General features: G+C 42.2%; 2 protein-coding genes across 6 annotated transcripts in view; one reads left to right on the forward strand and one right to left on the reverse strand.

The window, feature by feature from the left end:
• The first annotated feature begins 1,823 nt into the window (after window positions 1-1,823).
• LOC123062236 (uncharacterized protein At1g27050) lies at window positions 1,824-3,342 on the forward strand. The gene is made up of 2 exons (XM_044485671.1): window positions 1,824-2,244; window positions 2,941-3,342. Exons 1-2 carry the CDS (start codon window positions 1,912-1,914, stop codon window positions 3,115-3,117), a joined length of 510 nt encoding a protein of 169 aa, XP_044341606.1. The 5' UTR covers window positions 1,824-1,911; the 3' UTR covers window positions 3,118-3,342.
• Window positions 3,343-3,375: 33 nt separating this feature from the next.
• Window positions 3,376-25,016, reverse strand: part of LOC123062235 (inositol hexakisphosphate and diphosphoinositol-pentakisphosphate kinase VIP1) — a 28,647-nt gene continuing 7,006 nt past the window's right edge. For 2 of the 5 annotated variants that reach the window (XM_044485670.1, XM_044485669.1), the window contains exons 2-26: window positions 24,952-24,997; window positions 24,750-24,854; window positions 23,796-23,888; window positions 23,554-23,628; window positions 22,758-22,852; window positions 22,439-22,642; window positions 22,266-22,365; window positions 22,105-22,175; window positions 15,175-15,253; window positions 14,137-14,295; window positions 13,785-13,827; window positions 10,076-10,158; window positions 9,274-9,336; window positions 9,120-9,194; window positions 8,588-8,710; window positions 7,956-8,194; window positions 7,803-7,847; window positions 6,878-6,944; window positions 6,449-6,520; window positions 5,949-6,187; window positions 5,814-5,871; window positions 5,436-5,603; window positions 4,621-4,695; window positions 4,317-4,535; window positions 3,376-3,836 (exon numbers count right to left, since the gene is read on the reverse strand). In XM_044485670.1, the coding sequence (XP_044341605.1) occupies window positions 3,828-3,836; window positions 4,317-4,535; window positions 4,621-4,695; window positions 5,436-5,603; window positions 5,814-5,871; window positions 5,949-6,187; window positions 6,449-6,520; window positions 6,878-6,944; window positions 7,803-7,847; window positions 7,956-8,194; window positions 8,588-8,710; window positions 9,120-9,194; window positions 9,274-9,336; window positions 10,076-10,158; window positions 13,785-13,827; window positions 14,137-14,295; window positions 15,175-15,253; window positions 22,105-22,175; window positions 22,266-22,365; window positions 22,439-22,642; window positions 22,758-22,852; window positions 23,554-23,628; window positions 23,796-23,888; window positions 24,750-24,776 (2,481 nt within the window). In that variant the 5' untranslated portion in view covers window positions 24,777-24,854; window positions 24,952-24,997 and the 3' untranslated portion in view covers window positions 3,376-3,827. Of the gene's footprint in view, window positions 3,837-4,316; window positions 4,536-4,620; window positions 4,696-5,435; window positions 5,604-5,813; window positions 5,872-5,948; window positions 6,188-6,448; window positions 6,521-6,877; window positions 6,945-7,802; window positions 7,848-7,955; window positions 8,195-8,587; window positions 8,711-9,119; window positions 9,195-9,273; window positions 9,337-10,075; window positions 10,159-13,784; window positions 13,828-14,136; window positions 14,296-15,174; window positions 15,254-22,104; window positions 22,176-22,265; window positions 22,395-22,438; window positions 22,643-22,757; window positions 22,853-23,553; window positions 23,629-23,795; window positions 23,889-24,749; window positions 24,855-24,951; window positions 24,998-25,016 lie in introns of all 5 variants that reach the window. The other 3 variants (XM_044485666.1, XM_044485668.1, XM_044485667.1) reach the window with 2 other exon arrangements.

A 25,016-nucleotide genomic window follows, 5' to 3' on the forward strand; every position in this document is an offset into this window, starting at 1 on the left:
CGATAACATCAATACTCACAAAGGGCATCGTGATTATCTTTATTAATTTAGGAAAATAGCCATACCATCCACGAGAGTTTTTGAGAGAAAATCAATGGGCATCGATGAAGCTATTGCTGATTCGTCGTCGGCTCCGACTCTTACTAAGAAAACAGAAAATTGGAGAGAGAAAAAGTGGATATTGCACAGGAGAATCTGACCAAGAAAATCTCTATCTAATAATAAAAGGGCTATTGCTTCTGGCGATACGTCATGTAATTTACCATATAAGTTGAAAAAAATACCCATCAATTCCACCCGTAAGTCAAAATCGTTTTTTTCTTAAGTTGCCTCCACTGGCTTTTAGTTCATGTACATCTATGTCCTAAAACATCACAAGTGAACAACCCGCTAACTGTCAAGCGTTTCAATCCCCCCTACTCCCTGTTTTCTGTTTTTTTCCTCTTCTAACTGGCAAGCGGTTCGATTCCCCTACTCTCTATTTTCTGTTTTTTTCTCTTCTAATGAGTAGGTGGGCCGCACAGTGTCACAGTTCGACCCAGCCTCTCTGTTTAACTTTTCTTTTTTTGGACATTTAAGTATTTTTAAAATAATCATATTTTTTCAAAAATTAACACCAAATTTAACTTGTTATTTATGGAAATCGCTTAGAAAAATGTGTAGATTTCAAAAATGCTTTTTCCTCAGAAATCTTACATGTTAATCATTTCAAAAAAGTTAATACTTTTTCTTATATGTGGTATTTTAAAATGTCTATTATATATTTTTCCTACCCATTTAAATTAACTAGATAGGATAGTACAATGTCACAATTCAGCCTGGCTTCTTTGTTTAACTTTTCTACTTTTTGACACATTCAATTACTTTTTAAAATATTCATATCTTTCAAGAATTAACACCAAATTTAACATGTTATTTATGAAAATCGCTCAGAAAAAATGTGTAGATTCCAAAAATGCTATTATCTTACATGTTAATCATTTAAGAAAAATAGTACTTTTTCTTATATGTGGTAATTCGAAAATGTCAATTATATATGTTTTCCACTCATTTAAATTGACTAGATAAGATAGTTAGATGCTCTCACAAAATATATTATTTGGTGCCTAGCTTTCGCTCCTTTTTTTTAAAAAAAAACTACTAGCTAGCTTTTGTTCTTTTTCAAAGAAAAACTACTAGCTAGCTTAGTGATATATATGTACGTGTAGAAATATATGTCTACATGTCGTTGTGTATGTAAAGCAGTTGATGGTCGGCTACAAATGACATGGACTAAAAAGGAATAATGTCCGATTCGCGCGCGCGCGGGGGGGAGGGGGCGCAAGGGAGGTAGGGCCTGGAGTTTGCACAAGCCGTGACATCAGACGGTGATTGGAAGGGCAGGAGGTCTCGACCAGATATCAATCATGATCTTGCCTAACACAAACAAACATGTTTTGCTTGCTCCCACCGTTACTCCAGATTAATCTACTTGATGTTATTGTTACTATTAAATTTGTTCATAATATTATTTATTTTTAATAAGCTGAAGTAAGTTGACTCGGGACCAAATCTCATGTTTCAAATTGACATCCTGAGAAATCCTACCCTCAGTTGATTCATTGTTCGACATGTTGTTCATTGTTTTGGAAGCTCACTGCGCCGAATGACCACTGGTTGTGATGTTAAAACAGAGGGCATGGACTTGTGAAGAGTGGTGAGAATGCTTATGATATTAGAGACGTGTGTTATTGTTTGATCTCCCGCACATTTACAGGTAGTATAAATCTAAGTTCTTCTCCAAAGAAATTATAAATCAAGTAGCACAACCATATATCAGAAAAACAACGCCGCAGAGTCTCAAAAGGCGACCAGCCACGAAACCAACTGAAGTCTGAGCTCTGGCACCCTCAATCTGTACGGACTAGAGTCATGAATCGACGCTCGCGCCGCAGAGGCAAGCGCGGGCGCACGAGCCCGGACCCCCCAGCGAAGCGCCGCCGCGGCCCGCTGGAGTCGATGCCCGGCGAGCTGGAGGCCGCTCCAGCTCCAGCGCCGTCCGTAGTGATGGTCGCCGGGCTGCCGCCCGGGTGCGGGGTGATAGAGCTAAAGTCGCGCCTGGAGGCGTACGGCCCCGTCGCGCGCACTCGCATAGACGCAGCCGCGGCCACCGGGCACGTCTCCTTCCGCTCCGCTGCCGCTGCCACGGCCGCCATTGCCGCTTCCCTCGACCCCGAGTGCGGCATCACCATCGGATCCAAGAAGGTAAAGATCTACGTTTGCTGAAGCGTGATGTCGCAGTTGCTGGATTCAGCATCAGGGGAGCCAATTTTTTGCTAGATTCGGGCCAATGCTAACTTGCTGTACATCTAGCAAGATCCGGTTAAGGTTCCAGCCTTCTTTTACTTGTAGTGCCAAAACAGCTGGATTTGTTGAGGTGCAAACCAGCTAGTTGATGGTGAATGCGTGAATTTCCCTGATGCCTCTAACAAGGCTAGACCAGGCATTGGTAGTCCATTACCCCTTTTAGGTTCATATTATGTTGGTAGGTTTTAGCTCAGTTCAGACATGTCAAACCCAATCTGGTTGTTCACTTTTGTCATTCACTTGGTAGTTTAATTTTTATTTACCCAAGCATTCTAGATTTTCGTAATCTAATCAATTTGCATACTCATTATCTCTGCAAAGTTGATTGACTATTTGATATGTTGTGCTTCATAGCAGTAACAATAACTGATTAAAATGGCAGGACTTGCAAAATTGAATACAGACCAGAATTAAGCATTTATATCTGTGATATACTGCTTGACATCACCCAATAGACTCTGTTGATCTCTGTGAGATTCTTGCTCAATTCATATGAAGCGTATGGGTGTGGGTTTCAGATGTATACTGTGTCTTGCTTTCACTTTATTCGCCAACCTTTGGTACTCAGATTGGTGTTTCTTTCGTTTGATACAGGTTTTAGTTGTACAGGCAAGTGAGGCGCCAAACAATTCGACAAGCGTAGTTCAATCAGACCCAGCGGATGCGAGTAACAATTTTGTGAGTGATGCTTTGGCCATCCCAAGCTCCAGAATAGCTCCAGAAGCAATCCACAAAGCGCGAGAAATAGTCGCTTATGATGATCTGTTCTGATAGGCGTTCTTCCTCTAGATAAGGGAGAAATCAGTGTGCTGTTGTGCAATATTAGGGTCTTTAGGTGTCTAACTGTAACCGAGGTATCTCCTATCTTGTGATGTTGCACTGTAGGCTGCAACTAATTGCTTGTCTTCATCATTGAACCTATGTGTAGATCAAGCAGTGTCGTACTATGTGAGTTTTCACTGAATTAATTTACTACCATGCAAATCAGGCATTATACATGATTACATTCGTACTAGAAACAAAGTGATGTAGGCAAAAAAGAAACCAGAAAGCAACTCCTGGTTAACCAAAATTGTGTTCTCGACCAGCATAAAAAGTAGCAACAATAAAATTTAAAGGGCACATCATCTGTACTCCATGTATATCCTGGAAGAAATGGTATCAAATAGTTAGCCTATACACACAAGCTATTATTTACACATTAGTATCTGGGAAATGAGCAAGTTCCTTTCTCAGTGTGGGCGAGATTCTTTCTGCAGCATGATGTCATTGGACCTTGCCAGCATTTTCACTGAATGGCTTGCCTCATCTTGGTGATAGTTGGGTGCTTTATCAACTTCAGTCTGTTGGTACACCACTTACTTGAGCTCTTTCAAATGGTGACTTTACTGACTCAGAACACATTGCAGCTGAACTGAGCAATTATGTGCTATTCTTGAAGCTTCTTGCCTTCCTTTTGGGGTACCACTCAGCATGTCTCACTAATGTTGCTACAAATTTTTAAAATAAAGAAAGTTAAGGAGAATCCCAAGTAGTAATCTGTGTGCTGGTAAGATAAACGAAGACGTAAATTCTAGGCCAATGTCACAACAGGTTAAATACAAGGTATAGCCAAAATGCATCATTTGTTGAAAGAGGAGAATAGCCTTGTAATAATATCTGCCTGCCCAATTATTCATAGGATAGTGTTGATATGACTGGTTGATTACTGTCAGAAGTAACCAACGTTCTACACAGATAGATTGGTCAAAAAAAGCAGACATAATTCTAACATTATCTTGGTCGCATCTTCATACTCTTTTTGGATTATGAAGCTCAAGAACAGCATGCCATAGTGCACTAAGGTTATTAAGACAAAATGTGTGCACTTCATCAAATGAAAGCAAGGGAATAAAAGACAAAGAGACAGGAAAGGAAGGTTTTATCCACTAGCAACAATATTGATAATAGGAACAGGGATAGAGATTAACCCGTCTTGCTCCTTGCGATTTGATATCTTCACAAAAGCGGACTGCCAAACATTGAGAATGAGTAGCTGGGGGGAAATCTTCAGCTGGCATTGCAAATGGGCGGGTCATTTTATCAAATTTGTCTAAGGTGAGATATGAACCAACTTCTTGCAATTGCTCCGGTTCCATAATTTGCATTGTGTGGTCATCAGGTAGAAAACAATCTGTGTTAGTTGCACTCTGCATGGAGAAATTTTAAGAAACATGTGAATTAAAGAGTAATGCATTCATTAAGAACAAATTCATGTTAATCAACCAAAATCACCTCTAAGCAACTTATATCTGCGCCACGACTATATGTCATCTCTATACGGAACCTCTTTGGATCTTCCAAAGGCACCTGTAATAGTAGTGCCAATTAAAGAAAAGAAACAACATTGCTTCATGTTAGATATGTTTCTTGCATGTCCTAATTGTTCCAGAAAATCAGTTCATGACTTCGAGGTGGTATAAGCCTCAAAACTTATAAGACAGAATCAGAGATATTATTTATCTAAAATATTGCCATGGAATGAATCCTAAAAGCATTAAAAGCACCTGTATGAAACTGATGTAGTTGCTGGCATGCTGTTCTCCATTATTATAATTAATATGGGTGCAACTAGATTGCTTAAAGAAGCAGTGCCGCAACCCCACTATTAATGCTTCTCCGTATCAGGGATTTTGAGGATTAAATTCACGGAAACAAATACTTAATATTCCCCCAATATCAAGATACTGAAACTAAATCTGGAACAGATGTAGAAGATTTATCTGTATTTCAATTGGTCATGCTTTATGTTTTTTCCTGGCATGATGCTGGCAAGTTGGGTTCCAAACTTGTTTATACCAAGAGATGGAAACTACATCAGCTATTTACTGCAGGTTTCACAAGTTTGTATCAATTTGATAGCAATTATACTGCACCAAGTAACATGTAAGAAAACAAGTGTATTTACACATTTAATAGTAGATCCTTTTCTAAAAAATAAAAGATAAAGACAGTAATAATTGTACTGTTTGCTTTTCGTTGGTGAAGTTAGTAACAAACACTGCAAAGGTACGATGATCCATCACACATGGTTAAGGGAATTTTAATACCTCCGTATTCTCAAACATACGCAACACAATGTAACTCATGTAGTCAAGTTCCTTTGTTTTAAATAGATGATCTGAAGCATTTTTGCAGATAAGACTCTCTTCTCCATTCAGAGACTCGTCCAAATAGCAGTATCGAAGTACGTTCATTAGAGAATGTATATGTGATTCCTACAAGAAGAGAAGAACAAAATCTTGAGTCGCTTCTGAGGAGAAAACGAGTGAACAAGAAAACTACTCCAGGATACACTTAATTTATTGAGAATGTAAAAAATGAGCATGATTGATATTTCATGCTCTATGATGTCATAACACGAGAAAGCACAAATGAACAAAAAAATCTTGCAAAAAAGAAATAAAGGTTGAAGATCATCTACATACCGATGTAAAATAGAGCCTTGTTCGAACACGTCTCTCGGGATCCATCACATTTGCATATCTGCAGGAAGATTATTTGCTTATCTGTTTGTATCATTCAGAAGTCAAAATGACTGGAATTCTTGGTAAGTTACTTACTTCGGATCTAAGCAGTATTTTGTTTCTTTATGGGAATCTAGATCAACTGACTTCTCGTCTGTGCTAGATCCTTCAAAACCCTCATTCCTAACACTATCATGGTAACACCTCTCCTTACGTTTTGTAGAAGATACTACTATTGGATCATGTCGTGTACTAGATTCAGCAGCTACCTCGGTAATCTCTCGTCTGGTGTTGTGCAGGTCAATCAGTATCTTGCCCAATAAACGGCGTGCTATCTGCAGAAATGGACAGAAGAAATAGAACGTGATGATTTTTACCACGAAACAAAGGGGAAAACACCCTAGCGTTGAGTAGTAGAATGTCTGCGGATTGTCCACAAGTTATCAGTTTATTTATATTCAGCATCCTCCCTGTCTAAATAACTTTATCTTCTTATTTACAATAAATACTGCATAATGAGCAATTGAATATACAACTATACAAGATACGTCACATTGAACAAACCCAACTTACAGAATCAATTCAAAAGACAATACCTTTGAACCTATTTTGAGTTTTTGTTTCGGATTTATCCCGTACTCGTTTGGAATGACACCATCAGCTAGCAACTGAGTGAAATAGTAACACAACAAAATAATTAGAAATGTAGAGCAGAAAATTTCAGAAAACAAAAATATTGGGCTGAAAATGGATCGAGAGATAGCACTGGAATGAGGAAACATCAAATTGAAGAGTACGTTTCGTAAGACTAGGCATACTTTCATCAAACTATCAAAATACTACACTTCTCATATTTTGTTTCACAAAAATGACACTCTTTTTGTCACACTGTATGCCAAAAAATCAAGGACTGAGGACTTCTTGGGCCCGGATAGCTCCAGCACCGAATAAAATGATCAACAGCGGGGAGTATTGCATCTATCAACTCTGTTTTATTTTGGGGATGAGAAACATGCTCGGTTTACCTGAGATACTTTGAAGAGATCATGCAGACCATTAAGATTTAGATGTGAGTTATGCAGAAGGTCATACCTGTCATGTACAGTATTATTAGAAAATAATGACAGATCAGCTTAAAGGTGATGTGCAGAAATGAAGAACCACCATCTTCTTCAGATGCATCATGCCATTTTGAATAAGCACAGGAAGCTTTGAATATAAGAAATAAAATATTTAAAGAAAAATAATGCACACAGCAGATGCACACAGGCACCGGAAAGCAATCAGCAAAAAAGGCAAAACAGTGTTGGTACGGTGATATTTCTTTCTCTTTGTGATACCTCCATTTGAAATTTGAAGTGATCCACCAGAGCAGCATATATAACACTAATCAAGGCTAAAAAGACCTGCAGGTAAGCTCAGATCTTCTCCGGGACTTGGGCAGAGTATGAGATCAGAAATTTATTGTCCTATGACCCTTCAGTGAACTCACTATTCTTGTTAAAGTAGGTCTTTGTACCAAATGACGCCTACATGAGGCAAGTAACTCATTATTCTTGTTGAAGTAGGTCTATTGCTGAGCATGGAAAATAGACAGTGACAGCAAAAGATCAACTAAGTTGTCAGACACCAAAAAGTTGTTGGCTATGATTTTCCATAGCACTTCTATTCGATCTTTATCAGAAAATAAAGGCCAGCTGTTTGCCTTTTTTATAGCTGTTTCCCAGATTTAGTTGGAAGAGGAACATGGAAAATTATATCACTGCTAGTTTTCAGGAAAGATGCAGGGTGTTACCATCTTGCAAGCTCATTATAAAAGACAACTTTGAATGGGTCTGGCAGTAATTTCCAGAGATCTTACAGAAGAGTATATGAAAACATATATTCAGCTCTTCTGTAAAGACAAAACCCAAACAGAAGTAAGAATCTGAGGGATAGACTGTTACCTACTTGCAAGAGTCATATATATCGGGAATCTGTGTAGTGTCAAAGCGCCTGCATTATAGAGAGAATTCTGACAATGGTTACACAAGGCTGCATTTCCTTAAGAGGACTTCTAAACGGGCAAGCACTCGATAAGAATGTTAAAGCTGGGAGGCATACTTTTTCCTTTCATTGTAGAGATCCCTCTCTAGTTTCTTCCAACGAGCAAACATCAAAAGGAAGCTTTCGCTGCCACAAGGCAATCCAGCAGCGATGCGGTCCATGTCAATTTCTGTTCTCCATAGTGCCTTCGCTTGATCATAAGGATGATTAGGTGAGTCACTATCGGTTGCAACCTCCTCATTTTCATCATCAGAGAGCCGCTTCACTTGTGAAGTTATTTCTTTTGTTAACTCAGCCTGATCAGAGAGGGACAACTTAGTTACTACCATTATAATTGACATATTAGAGTGTGTTGAAGATATTGCTGGATGTTTTAAGTGAGAAGAATGAGCAATAGTTTTGGCATTCTCTGGGGCATTCGCGATTCATGGCAATTGAAGCGAGAAATAGAGAAGAAGTAGCACATTTGTGTGGAACCTGTGGCCGACATGGCAAAACACAAAATTTCAACCAGTTTTCGGGATACCATGCACCAGTTTTGACAGTAGCCCGGTTTGGAGTAAAGGGTTTGTTCCCGACTCGAACAAGAGCTTTTATTTTGGAAAGGGTGGGGGAATCAAGTCACTCTTGTATAAAAAGTATAAATCTAGAATTCAAGGGAAATGAAAGAAGATATCTAATGGATTTACCAAATCTGTTAGAAGCTGAGCAGCATTTGTAGACACATCAGCCCCATCAACCATCCATGGAAACCCCGCAGGATCACCACCATTTGCAACTTTTGAAGAGATGATAATATCATGCAACTGAGCCTGCAGTGAACGGGCATTTTAGAAACATTGGACTCAATCTCAACATGAAATGTTTATTTATGAGCAAAATATATCCAAGATCATAAGCACAGGATAGTCTCACTGAGGCTTATATTTGCACAATTGGTTCAATTTCCTTCTAACAGCTAATCGTTTTACTTCATTCAGTTCTAAATATCATCTATAGTTTTCACTCTCTAATTTCTTAGTGCGATCGAGTTTTTGGGTATTATGAGTTATCCCCCCCCCCCCCCCCCCCCCCCCCCCCCCCCCCCACACACACACACACCCACACCCACACCCACAAAAAAAAGGGTATTATGAGTTTATATTGGTTCCCGTGGCAAAACTTATTTGAAGTTTCAAACTAATATTTACTATAGTTATGGTATTGGCATCTGAAGCATACCTTTGCTTCACTTATCTCAATAGTACCATCCTGCAGTCCATCAAGCATAGACGAGTCCTTACTCACTAGTGAAACCTGGACATATCACAATCCAGTGAATAGCAGTTCTGCTTTGCTTCAACTGACATATATATAGTATTGAAGAGGAACAGACCAGGATTGGTGTTAAGTCCCCTTCCAAATCAAGAAGACCCTTTGCGAAAGCCGCGGCAGACATCTACAATAAATCAATTAGCAAATATGGAAGCAACCAATCCAAAATTACCAATACATGCAGAATGACATAACAACAGTAAAGACTGGGAAATGTCCTTCCCAATGCCTAAAACAGTTGGGTTCAATGGAACAACCTTACAACCGTATGAAAGATCAACCAATTTATAATAGGATAATGCTACTCCCTCCATTTTTTTTACAAGGCCAGTACGTTTTTCGTGTCAAACTTTGAGTTATAATTTGGCCAACAAAATATGAATTATATGTCATTAAAAATATATCATCGGAAAGTTCTTTGAAATGTGCATCCAATGAAATAGTTCTTTATGGCATATAACTCAATTTTTGTAGGTAAAATTAATGGTCAAAGTTAGACATAAAAATATGAAGTGGCCTTGTATAAGGGAATGGATGGAGTACTATTTTGGGTGTCCCAGTGACAGGCAGTGGAATTAGAAGAGTTGCGAGTAAATAATGAATCATGTCATGTGGACATGCATTTTCTCCCAAAACTGTACGCCGGGGGGGGGGGGGGGGGGGGAGCAGTTATTTTATTAATAAAGTAAGCGAGATGTTTATTCTTTCGAAGAGAGTATGCATGATTTTATTTTAGAAAATGGAAGCTTCATTATCACTGGCCTGCATGCAGGTTTTGGTTTCCGTTCCGAAATCCTAAAACCTGCTATGGACCATGACATACTTTGATAACACAGGATTGCAAGAAGAATACTACGGTTTACCTGGACACGGCCTTCATCTGAACTATATATTTTCAGATCATGCCTATATGTACTGTGCAGGCGAAGCAATCCTGGTCCTTCACCTAAGTGAACCAAATTTGTAAAAATCAACACAACATTCACAGGCATTAACTGTTTAGTCCATTCAGATGATTCACAAAACACTTGAGAGCCGCTGTCTAGTGAAGTCTGAACAGAAATAAGAGCCAAATTAACAAAGAAAAAAAAGGATATACTTAGGGTACCAAAGATCAAGAATGGGAATTAAAAAAAGATCAAGAACGGGAATAAGCGCGATCAAGAATGTGGTCCACATGGCGAGGGCACAACAGCAAGGTCTTTTATCCGGAATCCAGTGACATAGTGTATGTGTTAGATGAGTTCAAAGCAGAATCTGAGCATTCGGCAGTTGCTTTCACTCATCGGTCGCATGATCCCCTGTGAGGTTTACCCTCTAGTCTGTGTTGTTTAGGACTTTTTTGTGTTTATTTCATTTTCAAGATGCTTTTTGCGGTCTTCTATATGACTATGCTTTTCTGCTTAATGATAAGATGTGCAAAACTTTTGCACGTTCTCTAAGGATATGAATGGACATGAGACAATGGAGTATGACCATATAAGCAGAGTCAACAATCTGACCAGCAGAAAGGAGCTGCATGGTAAATTGAGGAACATGAGCAACAGAAGGAACATGAAAAGATGAAGTTCTAAGAGTGCTTTTCTTAATGGTGAGGAGGTCCACATATACCCAACCCAACACCTAGGTATTTTGTTCCTGAGGGCATGGTATGTCATCTTCGCCGTTCTCCTTATGGCCTTAAGCAAGCCCTTTATGCTTGGTTTGAGCGTCTCACCTCTGGTCACTGCTGGGTATTTAGTGAGTGATCATGATCCTCCACTCTTGTCCACCATTTGTCCCGAGGTCGGACTCGTCTTCTTCTATAGGTGCAATCGGCCTTGCTAGTGACCTTATGAAGCATGAGCTCGCATAGCATACTGGCGTTGATGTTTCCTTCTTGCGATTCCATGTGCAACAGCTGTTTACTCTTTAGTATGTGCCTTCCTGGCTTCTGTTTTGTGGATTTTTCACTAAGGCCCAAATTAGAGCACAACACAAGTTTTACACCTCCAAACAGTGTTGTTCATCCACCATGAGTTTTGAGAGGGGGAGAGAGAAAACTGTGAGTTCTTTTTGGCGTATTTAACACACTACGTGCGTGTATATATCAACATATGGCCTCATGGAAATACAAGCTGCAAATTTCCTCACCTTCTTGATGACATGATTGTAGGAGATGTGCCCTAGAGGCAGTAATATCAGTTATTTTGTATCTCCTGGTTTGTAATGAAGGTTTATGTTCCATGCTATAACTGCAATGATTCTCGAGTCTGCAAATAAAACGAGGCTTGGAGGGAAACTCATGTGCACGTGTGGGATAATAAACGGTAAAATGTATTCCTAGTCAAGCCTCTATGACTGGCTCAAGTATTGCATGATGATCCTGTTTTCCTGATCATGGGCATGACTATGCCGGCAATTTTGAGGGCACAATTATTAGTAGAACACTTGTGTTGTATCGACCCAATTTGATGTTATGCTATGAGATACATTCGTCACAAGTTAATGGTTAATAACACAGAGAAGTCAATGTTTGCATAATTCCTTAGACCATGAGAGTATCGAGTTCCTTCATACTTGCTTCGTGAACTTTGGGGTATGTTAAACGTCATCCGTAACTGGGTGGCTATTACGGCGGCTTACGGGTTCACGGAAAAGTATGGCAAGTAACGAGATAGCTCAAGATTGGGATTTGCTCCTCCGACGATGGAGAGATATACTCGGGCCCTCTCGGTGTAACGGTATCCATCATCGTCTGGCCAGACACATTGTGATTTGATCACTGGGATGCCGGAACACGGAAACGAGAAAAGAGAACAAAACCGGTAACGAGGTAACTTGCATGGTGGACAAAATTGTTGATCCACAGGAATGCAATAAATCTCACCTCGGGTGTTTGTGACATATCGTGAAGCAACAGGAATAGCTCAAGGCAACTGGAGGTTCACTCGAATATTCATTCGTGTGGGTATAGGGGTCAATACGGGTGTCCACGGCTCCGATGTTGATCATTGATCGGAAGAGGTTCCAGGTCATGTCTATACTTCACCGAACCTATAGGGTCACACGCTTAAGGGTCATCTATCTGTTGAATACTAGACAGGGAGTCTGAGAGAAAATCACCGAAAAAGTTTCGGACACCGGAAAAGTTTCGGACAGCGGAATCGTACCGCAGAGAGAGGTCATCGGATGAGTTTCAATGATACCGAAAAGTTGTTTCGGGATATGCCATTAAGTCAAATTGGTTCCGGCAAATGCCTGATAATTTTTAGAGGGTGCCAGAATCATTCTGGAAGCTTTTTGGAATTTTCTGAGATAAAAACCGGAAATGTTCGGAGCTGCCGGAGCCACTTCAGATGCGTTTCGCAGATGAAAATCACTAAAACCGGAATTGTTTCGAAACGCGTTGAAAATTATTATGGTGGGTACTGGAAATGTTCTAAGCCCACATAAATATTTTCAGTTCGAACGGACACTGAAAAATGTCGTCGTGAATAGTGAAAGTGCTTTTTGGGATATTTTATGGTGAGTCACCTTTTGGGATATTTCCAAAAGGCTTCTAGAAGGGCTTGGGGGCCAAGCATGCTCCTCATGGGGGCCCCCCAAGGGGGTTGGCCGGCCACATGTGTGGGGCTCCATGGAGCTCCACTTCCCTCCCCATTATGCCCTTCATGTGTGACATTTGCATGGGCATTTTGGGTTTTTGTGAGCCATCCCTACCCCTTGGCTTTCCTATAAATAGAGGAGGAGTGGGCAGCCCAAAGCTCATCCCCTTGCTCTCATACACATGCCATGCATTATCTGACTTCTTCTCTCCCTCCCACGAAAAGAGTTTCGTACAGCCGTAAGGCTGTCTGGGTTCCGGCGGGAACTAGTTCTGGACGGCGAAGCCCTGCCGGATAGCTGGCACCGTATGTGTGCAACCCCGTAGAGAGGTCGTAGTTTCGGTCTTTTGCCCGAGGGGCTGTTCGAGTGTCCTCCCGAAGGGCTGTCCGAGTCTCCGTTCGAGTTTCGAGGGTCCTCCCGAAGGGTTGTCCGCGACATCGTCCGGGGGACTGTCCGACCGCCTCCCGAAGGGCTGTCCGGCGAGGGAGTACATCCTTGCGGTTGGGAGGTTGTAAATCCTAGCTGCGGGGATCTGCACCAACGATCTCCACCGACTCTTCTTCCGCTGCGCTTCGAGTCGGTACGGAACAGATCAAACCTTGTATGCAGTCTCCATAGTGGTCCTGGGCATGCTCGCTATACCGAAAATTTTCGTTTTCTGTCGCGTTCCCCTACAATGATAACTAAAAAAAACTCAACATACAACTTGCATTAAAGTAAATCAACTGAACTGAACCTAAACTGACCAGAAATATTGAAATTTTAGCCAAAGCCAAAGCTGCGCACTGAAACTCAAGTGGTAACATTAAGAAAAATTGTTCTAGTGAAAAGTAGAATAATATGGATAGCTTATGGAAAATGTTTAGTTACTCAGTTCACACATGCATTTCAGCTAAATTCGATTATCTCTTTGGCGACTAAAAGAATGATGTGGCAAATAGACAATTTGATATAGCAAATGTACCAAGGTTTATGAAGGCGTACTTGGATACATATTATTTCTGAAATATCTTCCCAGCTCTTCTGCCTGCACAATGAAAAAATGCACATGAAAAATGCATGACAGGAATTTATGTGAGTGAACTTAAAGGAATTCAGGCATGTTAAGGTTGTAGAGATAAAATAGTAACAACTTTATATTTAGAGAACAGTAGGCTCAATATTTGTACACTGGGATACGAAAAGATCGTTGAGCTAACCCAAGAAACATAAGAAATCAATAAAGTAATGCATAACATCCTTAACACCCCAAAATCTTTAGCAAGGTGCCCATTATGTTCATCAAACAATGGCTTAAGAACATAACAGAAACTTGAACATGTGAAGTAGTGCCAACCTGCTTTCTTCCTGCATGGGTTAGAACACCACCATACTTAAGAATCATTAGGGCTTCGCTTGGAACCTCCTCCTCCCCTTCTCCACTACTTTTAGGAATATGGGCCCAGTTTGATGGTTTTAGCTGTACTTTCCTATAGATACCTGAAAAGTGTCCACCCTGAAGGCCACAGGAACTAATATTTAATGTGTGTAAAATTATTGTTTTCTTCAAATACCCAAGGATAGAAAGATGTGCAGAATACATGTGCTAAGCAAAATATACATGTCTAATCATATTCCTGTATACCGCAGCACAAGTGCATTTCAGGACGAGAAACATGGCTAAATAATTTGCCTACTGATGTCCTTGTATTTACATCAACAAAAAGTATCCTTAGAAAATAGTTTCATATTTGAGTTTCATGCAGCATTATAAGCTAGGACAGTATTTTTGTCAAGATAAATCTAACCTCACTGATGACCAGGCTGTTTATGAGTAAATATGACATATGCCGCTGGACCACTTAGCCTCAAGTTTGGGATGGTAGTATCGAATTATAGTTGAACATAAATCTTGGAGAACCAAAGATAACCCTCTAGGTGAAACGAGATTAAGTATAACATCTGTCCACAACCATCGGATGGATATTATAAAAATTGGATTAGAGATTTTGGACGGCTCAGATCAAAAGCATATCAACGAACTCGTGCATTTTTATGTTGGTATACATAATAACAGCAGACATTTCTCTTCCGTTCACATATACATGGAGTCACATTTCTTAGTTCTTGTAGAATCTCGCTAAGTCTACTAAGTTTTCACTATGATTTAGTTCCCACCGTCAACCAAATAATTGTATCTTCAGATCTAATATTTGCATGCTGACATGTATAAAATTCCAGGTTGTTAAGAGAACTGTATGGTGTAAGGATATATCAACTTGTTTGCACCATGACTTCTATGCTTGCTTTCTAGGTAAACAAGGTATACAAAGAGATTATAATCTAAAACATTATCGAGGTCAATCATAATTTATAAATACTTTAACTTTGTTACCTCTTCAAGAACCGCTCTAACTTGCCGTAGCTTCTCTGCATGCTCGACCTCAGCATCACTATCACTTTCACGGCCAGATCTGAAGTTCATAGCAATTTTCTCATCTTTATTGAGGACGCAAAAGAGAACCAATATTAAATAAATTTGATTTATGTTCTAAATATGAGAACAATAAGGTAGTAAAATTATGGTCAGATGCTGTGAAACCTACTTAAGAATTCCACTGGGCTCCCGCTTGGGAGTGTGATGACTTCTTAAGAACACTTTTAACATATTCTATAAGTGGTGTGTATGAAATTTGGTAGCTGTTGTCCAAAATTACCCAATTCAATGGCACAATGTAACAAAACAGAGTAATCCTACAACAACAACATCAAAGGCTTTAGTCCCAAACAAGTCAGGGTAGGCTAGAGCTGAAACCCATAAGATCTCGCAACCAACTCATGGTTCTGGCACATGGATAGCTAGCTTCCACGCACCCCCGTCCATGGCTAGTTCTTTGGTGATATTCCAGTCCTTCAGATCTATCTTTACCGACTCCTCCCATGACATGTTCGGTCTACCCTAACCTCTCTTGACATTATCACCACGCTTTAGCCGTCCGCTATGCACTGGAGCGTCTGGAGGCATGCGCTGAATATGCCAAACCATCTCAGACGATGTTGGACAAGCTTCTCTTGAATCGGTGCTGCCCCAAATATATCCCGTATATCATCATTCCAGACATGATCCTTCCTTGTGTGGTTGCATATCAATCTCAACATGCGCATCTCCGCTACACCTAACTGTTGAACATGTCACCTTTTAGTCGGCCAACACTCAGAGCCATACAATTTGCAAGTCGAATCGCCATTCTCTAGGACCTGCCTTTTAGCTTTTGTGGCACTCTCTTGTCACAGAGAACGTCAGAAGCTTGGCGCTACTTCATCCATCCGGCTTTGATTCCATGGCTCACATCTTCATCGATATCACCATCCTTCTGCAGCATTGATCCCAAATATCTAAAGGTGTCCTTCTGAGGTACTACCTGCCATCAAGGCTAACCTCCTCCTCCTCATGCCTAGTAGTACCGAAACTGCACCTCATGTACTCGGTTTTAGTTCTACTAAGCCTAAAACCTTTTGATTCCAAGGTTTGTCTACATATCTCTAACTTTCTATTAACCCCCGCCCGACTATCAATGACTAGCACCACATCATCCACAAAGAGCATACACCATGGGATATCTCCTTGTATATCCCTTGTGACCTCATCCATCACCAAAGCAAAAATATAAGGGCTCAAAGCTGACCCTTGGTGCAGTTCTATTTTAATCGGGAAGTCATCATTGTCGCCAACATTTGTTCGAACACTTGTCACAACATTATCATACATATCCTTGATGATGATTGTTAGAGTTATATACATATAGCCATGTAACCTTTCGTATTTACCCTATTGTATAAGGGGTTTCCTGCATATATTCCACACCTGTACATGTATATATACTGGCCTATGGCCACCTGGAAATACAAGTTGCATATTTCCTAACATGGTATTAGAGCCAGGTCAATTTTTTTACACGCCGCAACTCGTGTGATTGATCCTCCCGTGGCGCCGCGGCTGCTTCTCTCTCCGCCGTCGACTCCCCACGTCCGCTCCACTCTTTCCTCGATCGAAGCCGCCGACGCGAAGCCGGTCTCCTCTCTGCTCGACACGAAGTCTCCGGGATCGAAGCCACCCGCTTCTTGCCCGACCTCTGCTCGAGCTAGGATTGAAGCCGCTCGGCTCGAAGTTGCCGGGATCGAAGCCGGTTCCGCTCCATCGCTCCTTGCCAACTCCAACTCGTCGCCCGCAGCCCCCGATTGGATCGGCCTACTCCAACTCGTCGCCCGCAGCCCCCGATTGGATCGGCCTGCTCTGCCCCGCCCAGACTTCCGCTCGAGGCCAGATCGAGATTCTGCTTCCGAGGCTCGTCCACTTCTGATTCCTACGGCCTGATCGAGCCTCCTGCCGCTGCTACAGATCGATACTCCTGAACGTCTGCCTTCTATTGATCCAAAAAAAAGGCACGATGTCTCAGTCCTCGGGTTGTGTTGCTGTTCCTCGCTGTCCGTTGATTTTTGATGGTACCAACTACATTGAGTTTATCGGCTTCATGCGCATTCATATGCATGGCCTTCATCTCTGGGGCGTTCTTTCTGGTGTAGTCCCCAGTCCTCCTGTGGCTCCTACTCCGCCGACGCCATTGGTTCTTGCTACCGACGCTGATCAAGCTGCCAAGGATGCAGCTAAGCTGGCTGATGACGCTGTCGTTCTTGCTTATGATGAGCAGGTTCAGACCTATGAGGACGCACTTCAGACTTATCATGCAGATCTGTCTGCTTACACTCAGTGTTCTTGCTTATGATGAGCAGGTTCAGACCTATGAGGACGCACTTCAGACTTATCATGCAGATCTGTCTGCTTACACTCAGTGGCTTGATGATGATGCTCGTGCCGCAGCTATTCTCACTGCTAGTGTTCTGCCTCAGTTTGCCTTTGAGTTTCTCGGCCTCTCTACTGTATTCGAGATGTGGACTCGGCTTCGTCAGCGCTATCAGCCCTCTGGTGATGCCTTATACCTATCTGTGGTTCGTCAGGAGCATGCTCTTCAGCAGGGTGACTCCACTGTTGATGAGTTCTATGCACAGAGTTCTGCTATCTGGCGTCAGCTTGATTCTCTCTGCACTGCTGGTTGTCGTACTTGTCAGTGTTGCCAGGCTGTGCGGGCTAATTTGGAGTTTCATCGTGTCTACGAGTTCTTGTCTCGACTCCGTAAGGAGTTTGAGCCCCGGCGTGCTCAGTTGTTTGCTCGTGGTCGTATCTCCCTCATGGAGGCGCTTTCTAAGATCCGTGCTGAGGAGACTCGCCTCCGTGGCGCTGGTTTACTTGAGGTTCCCTCTGTGCTTGCTACTCGAGTTCCTACTATGCCTGCTGCACCGACTCCTTCCCACTCGCGTGCTCCGCCGCTCTTGCCTACTCCTACGGGTGGTCAGGGTCGGTCTCGTCCTCACTGCGACTACTGGAAGATGGATGGTCATGTTGAGTCTCAATGCTTCCAGAAGAAGAAACACATGCGTAAGGCGCGCTCATCAGCTTCAGGGACTTCTTCTACTTCGACATCTTCAGCCACCGCCTTGACTGAGCAGGATATTCTGCGACTTAAGCGTTTGCTTGCCACTTCAGGTTCTCCTTCGACAGGTACTGCAGGTTCTGTGACTGATGCTTCCCGCACTGAGCAACCACCCTCTACACAGTCAGGTACATCCTTGTGGGTTCTGGACTCCGAAGCTTCTTTTCATATGTCTTCTCATTCTTCCAGTTTGTCCTCTCTTAAATCGCTTGATTTTCCTGTTCATGTACTCACTGTTGATGGTACTCCTCTTTCTGTTGCTAGTCGAGGCAATCTTACCACACCTTCTTACTCTGTTCCTGATGTTGCTCATGTTCCTCAACTTACCATGAATCTTTTTTCTGCCGGTCAACTTACTGATTCTGGTTGTTGCGTCATCCTTGACGTTGACTCTTGTTCTATTCAGGATCGTCGAACGCACACTTTGGTTGGGGCTGGCCCTCGCCGCCGTGACTCTCAGGGTCTTTGGGAGCTAGACTGGCTTCATGTTCCTTCCACTGCCACCACTATCGCTAGTCCATCAGCTTCTGTCGCTTCAGCTACCGATTCCTTCCAGCAGTGGCATCATCGACTTGGTCATCTTTGTGGGTCTCGCTTGTCGTCATTAGTTCGTCGAGGTCTTCTGGGGTCTGTCTCAGGAGATGTCCCTTTAGAGTGTCAGGGCTGTAGACTAGGAATACAGATTCAGTTACCTTACCCTATTAGTGAGTCGGTGTCTCAGCGTCCTTTTGATTTAGCCCATTCTGATGTATGGGGTCCTCTGATGTATGGGGTCCGGCTCCCTTCGCTTTGAAAGGGGGCCATCGATACTATATTATTTTCATAGATGATTTCTCTTGTTAAACTTGGCTTTATTTTATGAGTTCTCGCAGTGAGGTTCTTTCCATCTATAAGCGTTTTGCTGCCATGGTTCACACTCAGTTCTCTTCGCCTATTCGTGTGTTCCGTGCTGACTCCGCTGGCGAGTATATTTCCAAGATGTTGCGTGGTGTTCTTGCTGAGCAGGGCACTCTTCCTCAGTTCTCTTGTCCTGGTGCTCATGCTCAGAATGGCGTGGCTGAGCGAAAGCATCGCCACCTTCTTGAGACGGCTCGTGCGTTGATGATCGCCGCTTCTCTTCCACCTCATTTTTGGGCCGAGGCTATATTCACCTCCACCTATCTCATCAACCTTCAGTTGTCCGCTGCTCTCCAGGGTGGTGTTCCTTTCGAGCGTCTCTGTGATCGTTCTCCTGATTATTCGACGCTTCGCTTGTTTGGTTGTGTTTGCTATGTTCTTCTTGCCCCTCGGGAACGCACCAAACTGACCGCTCAGTCTGTTGAGTGTGTTTTCTTAGGCTATAGTGATGAGCATAAGGGCTATCGTTGTTGGGATCCTATCGGTCGTCGGATGCGTATTTCTCGGGATGTGACTTTTGATGAGTCTCGTCCCTTCTACCCGCGTCCATCTTCCTCGACCTTTTCTGTGGAGGATATCTCTTTCCTCACTTTTCCCGACACACCTATCACTCCAGTTGAGCCCTTGCTCTCCGTCCTGCTCACTCTACTTCTCCACCTCTTGCCGATTTGCCGCCACCATCTCCCACAGTTTCCTTACCTCGCATGTCACTAGATTCTGCACCTTCATCCCCGGTGATTTCTTCGTCTCCACCTCCTGATTCTACCTTGGCTATTCCTCCTAGTATTCTTCCATCTTTGCCTCAGCATTACACTCGTCGTTCACGTACTGTGGATGTTTCTGCCGACATGCCGTCCTCCTCGTCTCAGCCTACCTATGGCTTGCGTCCTCGTCCGCTTCCGCCTGTTGATCGCCTTGGTTTTTCAACTGTTGGTGCTGTCGTTCTTGAGCCGACTTCTTATCGTGAGGCTGTTGTTCATCCTGAATGGCAGTTTGCGATGGCAGAGGAGATTGTTGCTCTTGAACGCACTGGTACATGGGATCTTGTTTCTCTTCCTCCAGGTGTCCGTCCCATCACTTGTAAGTGGGTCTACAAGGTTAAGACTCGCTCCGATGGTTCTCTTGAGCGTTACAAAGCTCGTCTTGTGGCTCGTGGTTCTCAGCAGGAGCATGGTCGTGATTATGATGAGACATTTGCTCATGTGGCCCATATGACCACTATCCGCACACTTCTTGTCGTGGCCTCTGCACGCCACTGGTTTGTATCCCAGCTTGATGTTAAGAATGTCTTTCTTAACGGTGAGCTGCGTGAGGAGGTATACATGCAGCCACCACCTGGGTATTTTATTCCTGATGGCATGGTATGTCGTCTTCGTCGCTCTCTCTATGGCCTTAAGCAAGCCCCTCGCGCCTGGTTTGAGTGTTTTGCCTCTGTGGTGACTGCCGCTGGTTTTTCAGCGAGTGCTCATGATCCAGCATTGTTTGTCCACCTTTCTCCTCGTGGTCGGACTCTTCTTCTTCTCTATGTTGATGACATGATCATCACTGGCGATGACCCCGAGTATATTGCCTTTGTAAAGGCCCATCTTAGTGAGCAGTTTCTTATGTCCGATCTTGGACCTCTTCGCTATTTTCTTGGGATTGAAGTCTCTTCTACCTTTGATGGCTTTTTTATATCCCAGGAAAAGTATATACAGGATCTTGTTCGTGCTGCTCTTACCGATGAGCGCATTGTTGAGACTCCAATGGAGCTCAATGTTCACCTCCGTGATATTGATGGTGACCCCTTGCCTGACCCGACGCGTTATCGTCATCTTGTTGGGAGTCTTGTCTATCTAGCTGTCACTCGTCTGGATATCTCTTATTCGGTTCATATTCTGAGTCAGTTTGTCTCCGCTCCCACTTCGGTTCACTATAGTCACCTCCTTCGTGTTCTCCGATATCTTCGGGGCACGATCTCTCATCGTCTATTCTTTCCTCGCTCCAGTTCGTTACAGCTTCAGGCCTATTCGGATGCTACGTGGGCTAGTGATCCCTCCGATCGCCGTTCACTTTCTGCTTACTGTGTTTTTCTTGGTGGTTCTCTCATTGCCTGGAAGACGAAGAAACAGACTGCAGTTTCCCGTTCGAGTGCAGAGGCTGAGTTACGAGCTATGGCTCTTTTGACGGCAGAGGTGACTTGATTACGGTGGTTACTTCAGGATTTCGGTGTTTCTGTTACTACACCTACTCCGCTCTTGTCTGACAGTACAGGTGCTATTAGCATTGCGCGCGATCCTGTGAAGCATGAGCTCACCAAGCATATTGGTGTTGATGCTTTCTATGTGCACGCTGGTGTGCAGGATCAGGTTATTGCTCTTCAGTATGTGCCTTCTGAGTTACAGTTGGCAGATTTTCTTACGAAGGCCCAGACTAGAGCGCAGCATGGCTTCTACCTCTCCAAACTCAGTGTTGTTCATCCACCATGAGTTTGAGGGGGGGTGTTAGAGTTATATACATATAGCCATGTAACCTTTCATATTTACCCTATTGTATAAGGGGTTTCCTGCATATATTCCACACCTGTACATGTATATATACTGGCCTATGGCCACCTGGAAATACAAGTTGCATATTTCCTAACAATGATGAGCTACACAGAATCCTAACAGAGTAACCCTAACTCTTACAATATTTGATGATGATGAGCTACAAAGAATCCTAACAGAGTAACATGTATCTCTTGCATTTTCCACAGAACTAATGATGTTGAGCACGAATTGGACGGAAAGCAATTATAATGTAAACATATTTAAAATAGATCTTGGTGGGGGTATAGGGATCGTTTAGAGCTCCATAAACCATAAAAGTGGAGCAACCTTGAGATTCCAGAAAGTTACCTAGCACGTGGTACAAGGATTCTTGTTGCATCTAACAGATCTTGCAGTTGCAAGGCACTTTTAAGCTTCGCCTGCGTAATTATAACAACAGATTTTTTGTCAAGCAGCGAAGATACAAAGGATTTGAATAGAACCAAATAAAATTAACATAATTTTCTCACCTCCGCATGGGCCTTTCCGCCATTGTATTTCAGCATCAATTTTAAAAGCTTCTCTTGAGTTATTTTCAGCTTTACCTTCTGCTTTGGTGTGCGATCCCCACTTGCATAATTTGCAGTATCAGAAAGCAGCTTCATGGTAAAAACAAATTGAGAATCTTAATAATTATCCTTACTGGCGTATAACAGCTATGACACAGCGCAACTCTTCTGATTGCGTGGGTATGCCCACAGTTCCCAGTTCTCGATTTCTTACAGCATCTGATGGTTGCGCTGGCTCACTGATTCTCCATGGAAGATGGGCAGGAATGGTATAAATATGTGGAGCTTTCTCATCAAGAAACATTTTCCTCAGAATGCATGCAGCATCATCATAGTACCTGGAATTATGAAAGCATTCGCCATCTAAATAAGATATACAAAGGACTTCTGGGCTCTGACCATACTAATACATGAAAATTTTAGAATGGTCGTTGTCACCAGAAAGATGCTTACTTGTATGAGCTTTTCACAAAACTCCAGCCATTCACATCACATACATAAGATCTTGCCTCCCCCAGGTCACACCTTAGAAGATCAAAGCCACATACCTACACACAAAAAAGGGATATGTAACATGGGGATGCTACGTAAGTGCGTGGTTGGAAATTTCAGATAGCTTCAGTCTGGGCTCTGCTCATTTGGAGATTGGCTCAAGCAATGACGAGCATAGCTTATATTCTAGATTCTTGTCCAGTTAAAGTTCAACCATAGAAGACCATATGAGGAAGTGCACTGCTCAAGGAATCGATCATGTTCTGTGGATTTGGTTTGACCTTGTTCAACACCAAGGTCTACCATGGAAAAAAGAGTCTGGACCTTATCAGATTTTACCATTTAACAAATTTGAAGTCAACTGCTGAGACAAGTTCTTACATATTGACACAGGCTTTGGCCTACGTCCTACTCCCAATGTGGCCGTCTCAAGATTAGCCATGAGTGATACCAAGATACACTTTAGACTGATGAAAGAACGATAATTAAGCTAAGCCTATTTCAAATTTCTGGCTGAGTTGCGGCCAAAACTCACCTACTCTGACTTCCACAGCAATCAATTGACATTTGATAACAAACAAATCCAACTGGAATGTTTGAGAAGAGAAAACAAGAATGATCTCGATGTTGGTATCCACTTTTTCTGGTTGTACCCACACTCTAACAGCTCATAATGAATAAAAGAGATATATGCATAGGTTCTGAACGTAGATTTCATCATAGTAGTCATTAAAAGAGAAAAGCATCTTGAATGTACCGCTTGTCTGAAGGCTTGGCAAACATTCCGTGCAATTTGTTTCTCGGTAGGTGTCAGTAAAACAGGATAGCGGACCTTCAAGCAAGATACCAAATACATTATAAGACAAGACAAGAAACGAAGGAACACACCAAGGAAGCAATTTATCACTTTCTCTTTTCTTTAATTGTTCCATCAACATGCCAAAAACACTAGTCTAATAGATATAAAGTAGTGAATCCTAATGAGGCAAGGAAGGGTACCTCTTTTCCATCAGAATTTCTCATGACAACCCCATCTACAACTGGGGATTTACGAGCTTCAGCATGTGCATATCCTGGTCCAATTGTATAAACCTACAACAGAAAGCGCACATTCCCTTTTCAGTTAATAGAAGTAAGAGTGTATCTAACAATATAACTATCTATTGCTGCTTTCCTTAGAAGAAGAAATGTAGCCATTACTACCATATAACTACTTTAGTACTGTGCTGCCATGCAAAATTCTAACAGAATCACTAAATTACCTATACAAGTAGGGATATTGACTACAAGAGTATTTGTGCTGTCACTTCAATTAACAGAGATATATTTAAAATGGACCATATGGGCTAAATCCACAGACCTGTGGTGATACGGTGGGCACTATTGTATTGTGGATGACATATCACAAGAATGATTACAATCTTGGTAATCAGATAGTACTTAAAATCTCTGCAGTCAGTTTGGTGACAAGTGCAGATTAAATATACGGCACCCGAGAACTCGAGGGATAAATTCTCACTGCTTAGTAACTCAATCAAGAAGCTAATGCAGGACCAGATCTGTTTGAGCCTGTTGTGGATGACCGTCTTGTTGCTTAATTTCTTTACATGAAATCTGGGTTAGTGTTTTTATAGCTTATAATAGGGCAAAAAAACACCCTGCATCCATCAAGAAACCATGATGTTGAAGACGGACTTCCTTCGGATGCCAGAATTCAGGGTGAATTTGAACCCCTTTTGGTAATTCTACAGAGATTCTAGGCTCCTTATCATGGTGGGTTTTATGATGCTCAAGTAAATTACAGAGTTTATGACATGTGTTGATGAATGTATCTTTCTATTCAAGTGTCTAAATTATAACCATCAGCAAGTTGTACAAGCCCATTTTTTCACATATTACACAGGAGAGGAAAAATAAAGAAAAAGAGAAAGTGATAAATGCAAGGTGTATCACCTTGACATCTGTTCCTCCTGTAGGCATGAACTCCTCATAAATGTAAGATCCATCTCGCCTCACCTTCCTAACTTCTGGATAAAATTCACTAGATCTGTTGCCAACCTGCATAAATTTGGAGGAATTTTACATCTCATCACTGCATTTGTGTGTGTGTGTGGGGGGGGGGGGGGGGACAACAATATGGACTTGAAGAACATACATGATACCACTATTTGATGAAGAAAAAAATCATACATATGTGTAACCTATGGAATCACAAAAAGA

The sequence above is a fragment of the Triticum aestivum genome, chromosome 3A (assembly GCF_018294505.1).
Source record: "Triticum aestivum cultivar Chinese Spring chromosome 3A, IWGSC CS RefSeq v2.1, whole genome shotgun sequence".
Classification (NCBI taxonomy): domain Eukaryota; kingdom Viridiplantae; phylum Streptophyta; class Magnoliopsida; order Poales; family Poaceae; genus Triticum; species Triticum aestivum.

What these genes read in the sequence shown, in the direction of transcription:
- LOC123062236 (XM_044485671.1), top strand. Translation starts at nt 1,912, where the DNA reads ATGAATCGACGCTCGCGCCGCAGAGGCAAGCGCGGGCGCACGAGCCCG. An exon ending in TCACCATCGGATCCAAGAAG is followed by an intron (nt 2,245 to 2,940) that starts GTAAAGATCTAC and finishes CGTTTGATACAG; the next exon opens with GTTTTAGTTGTACAGGCAAG.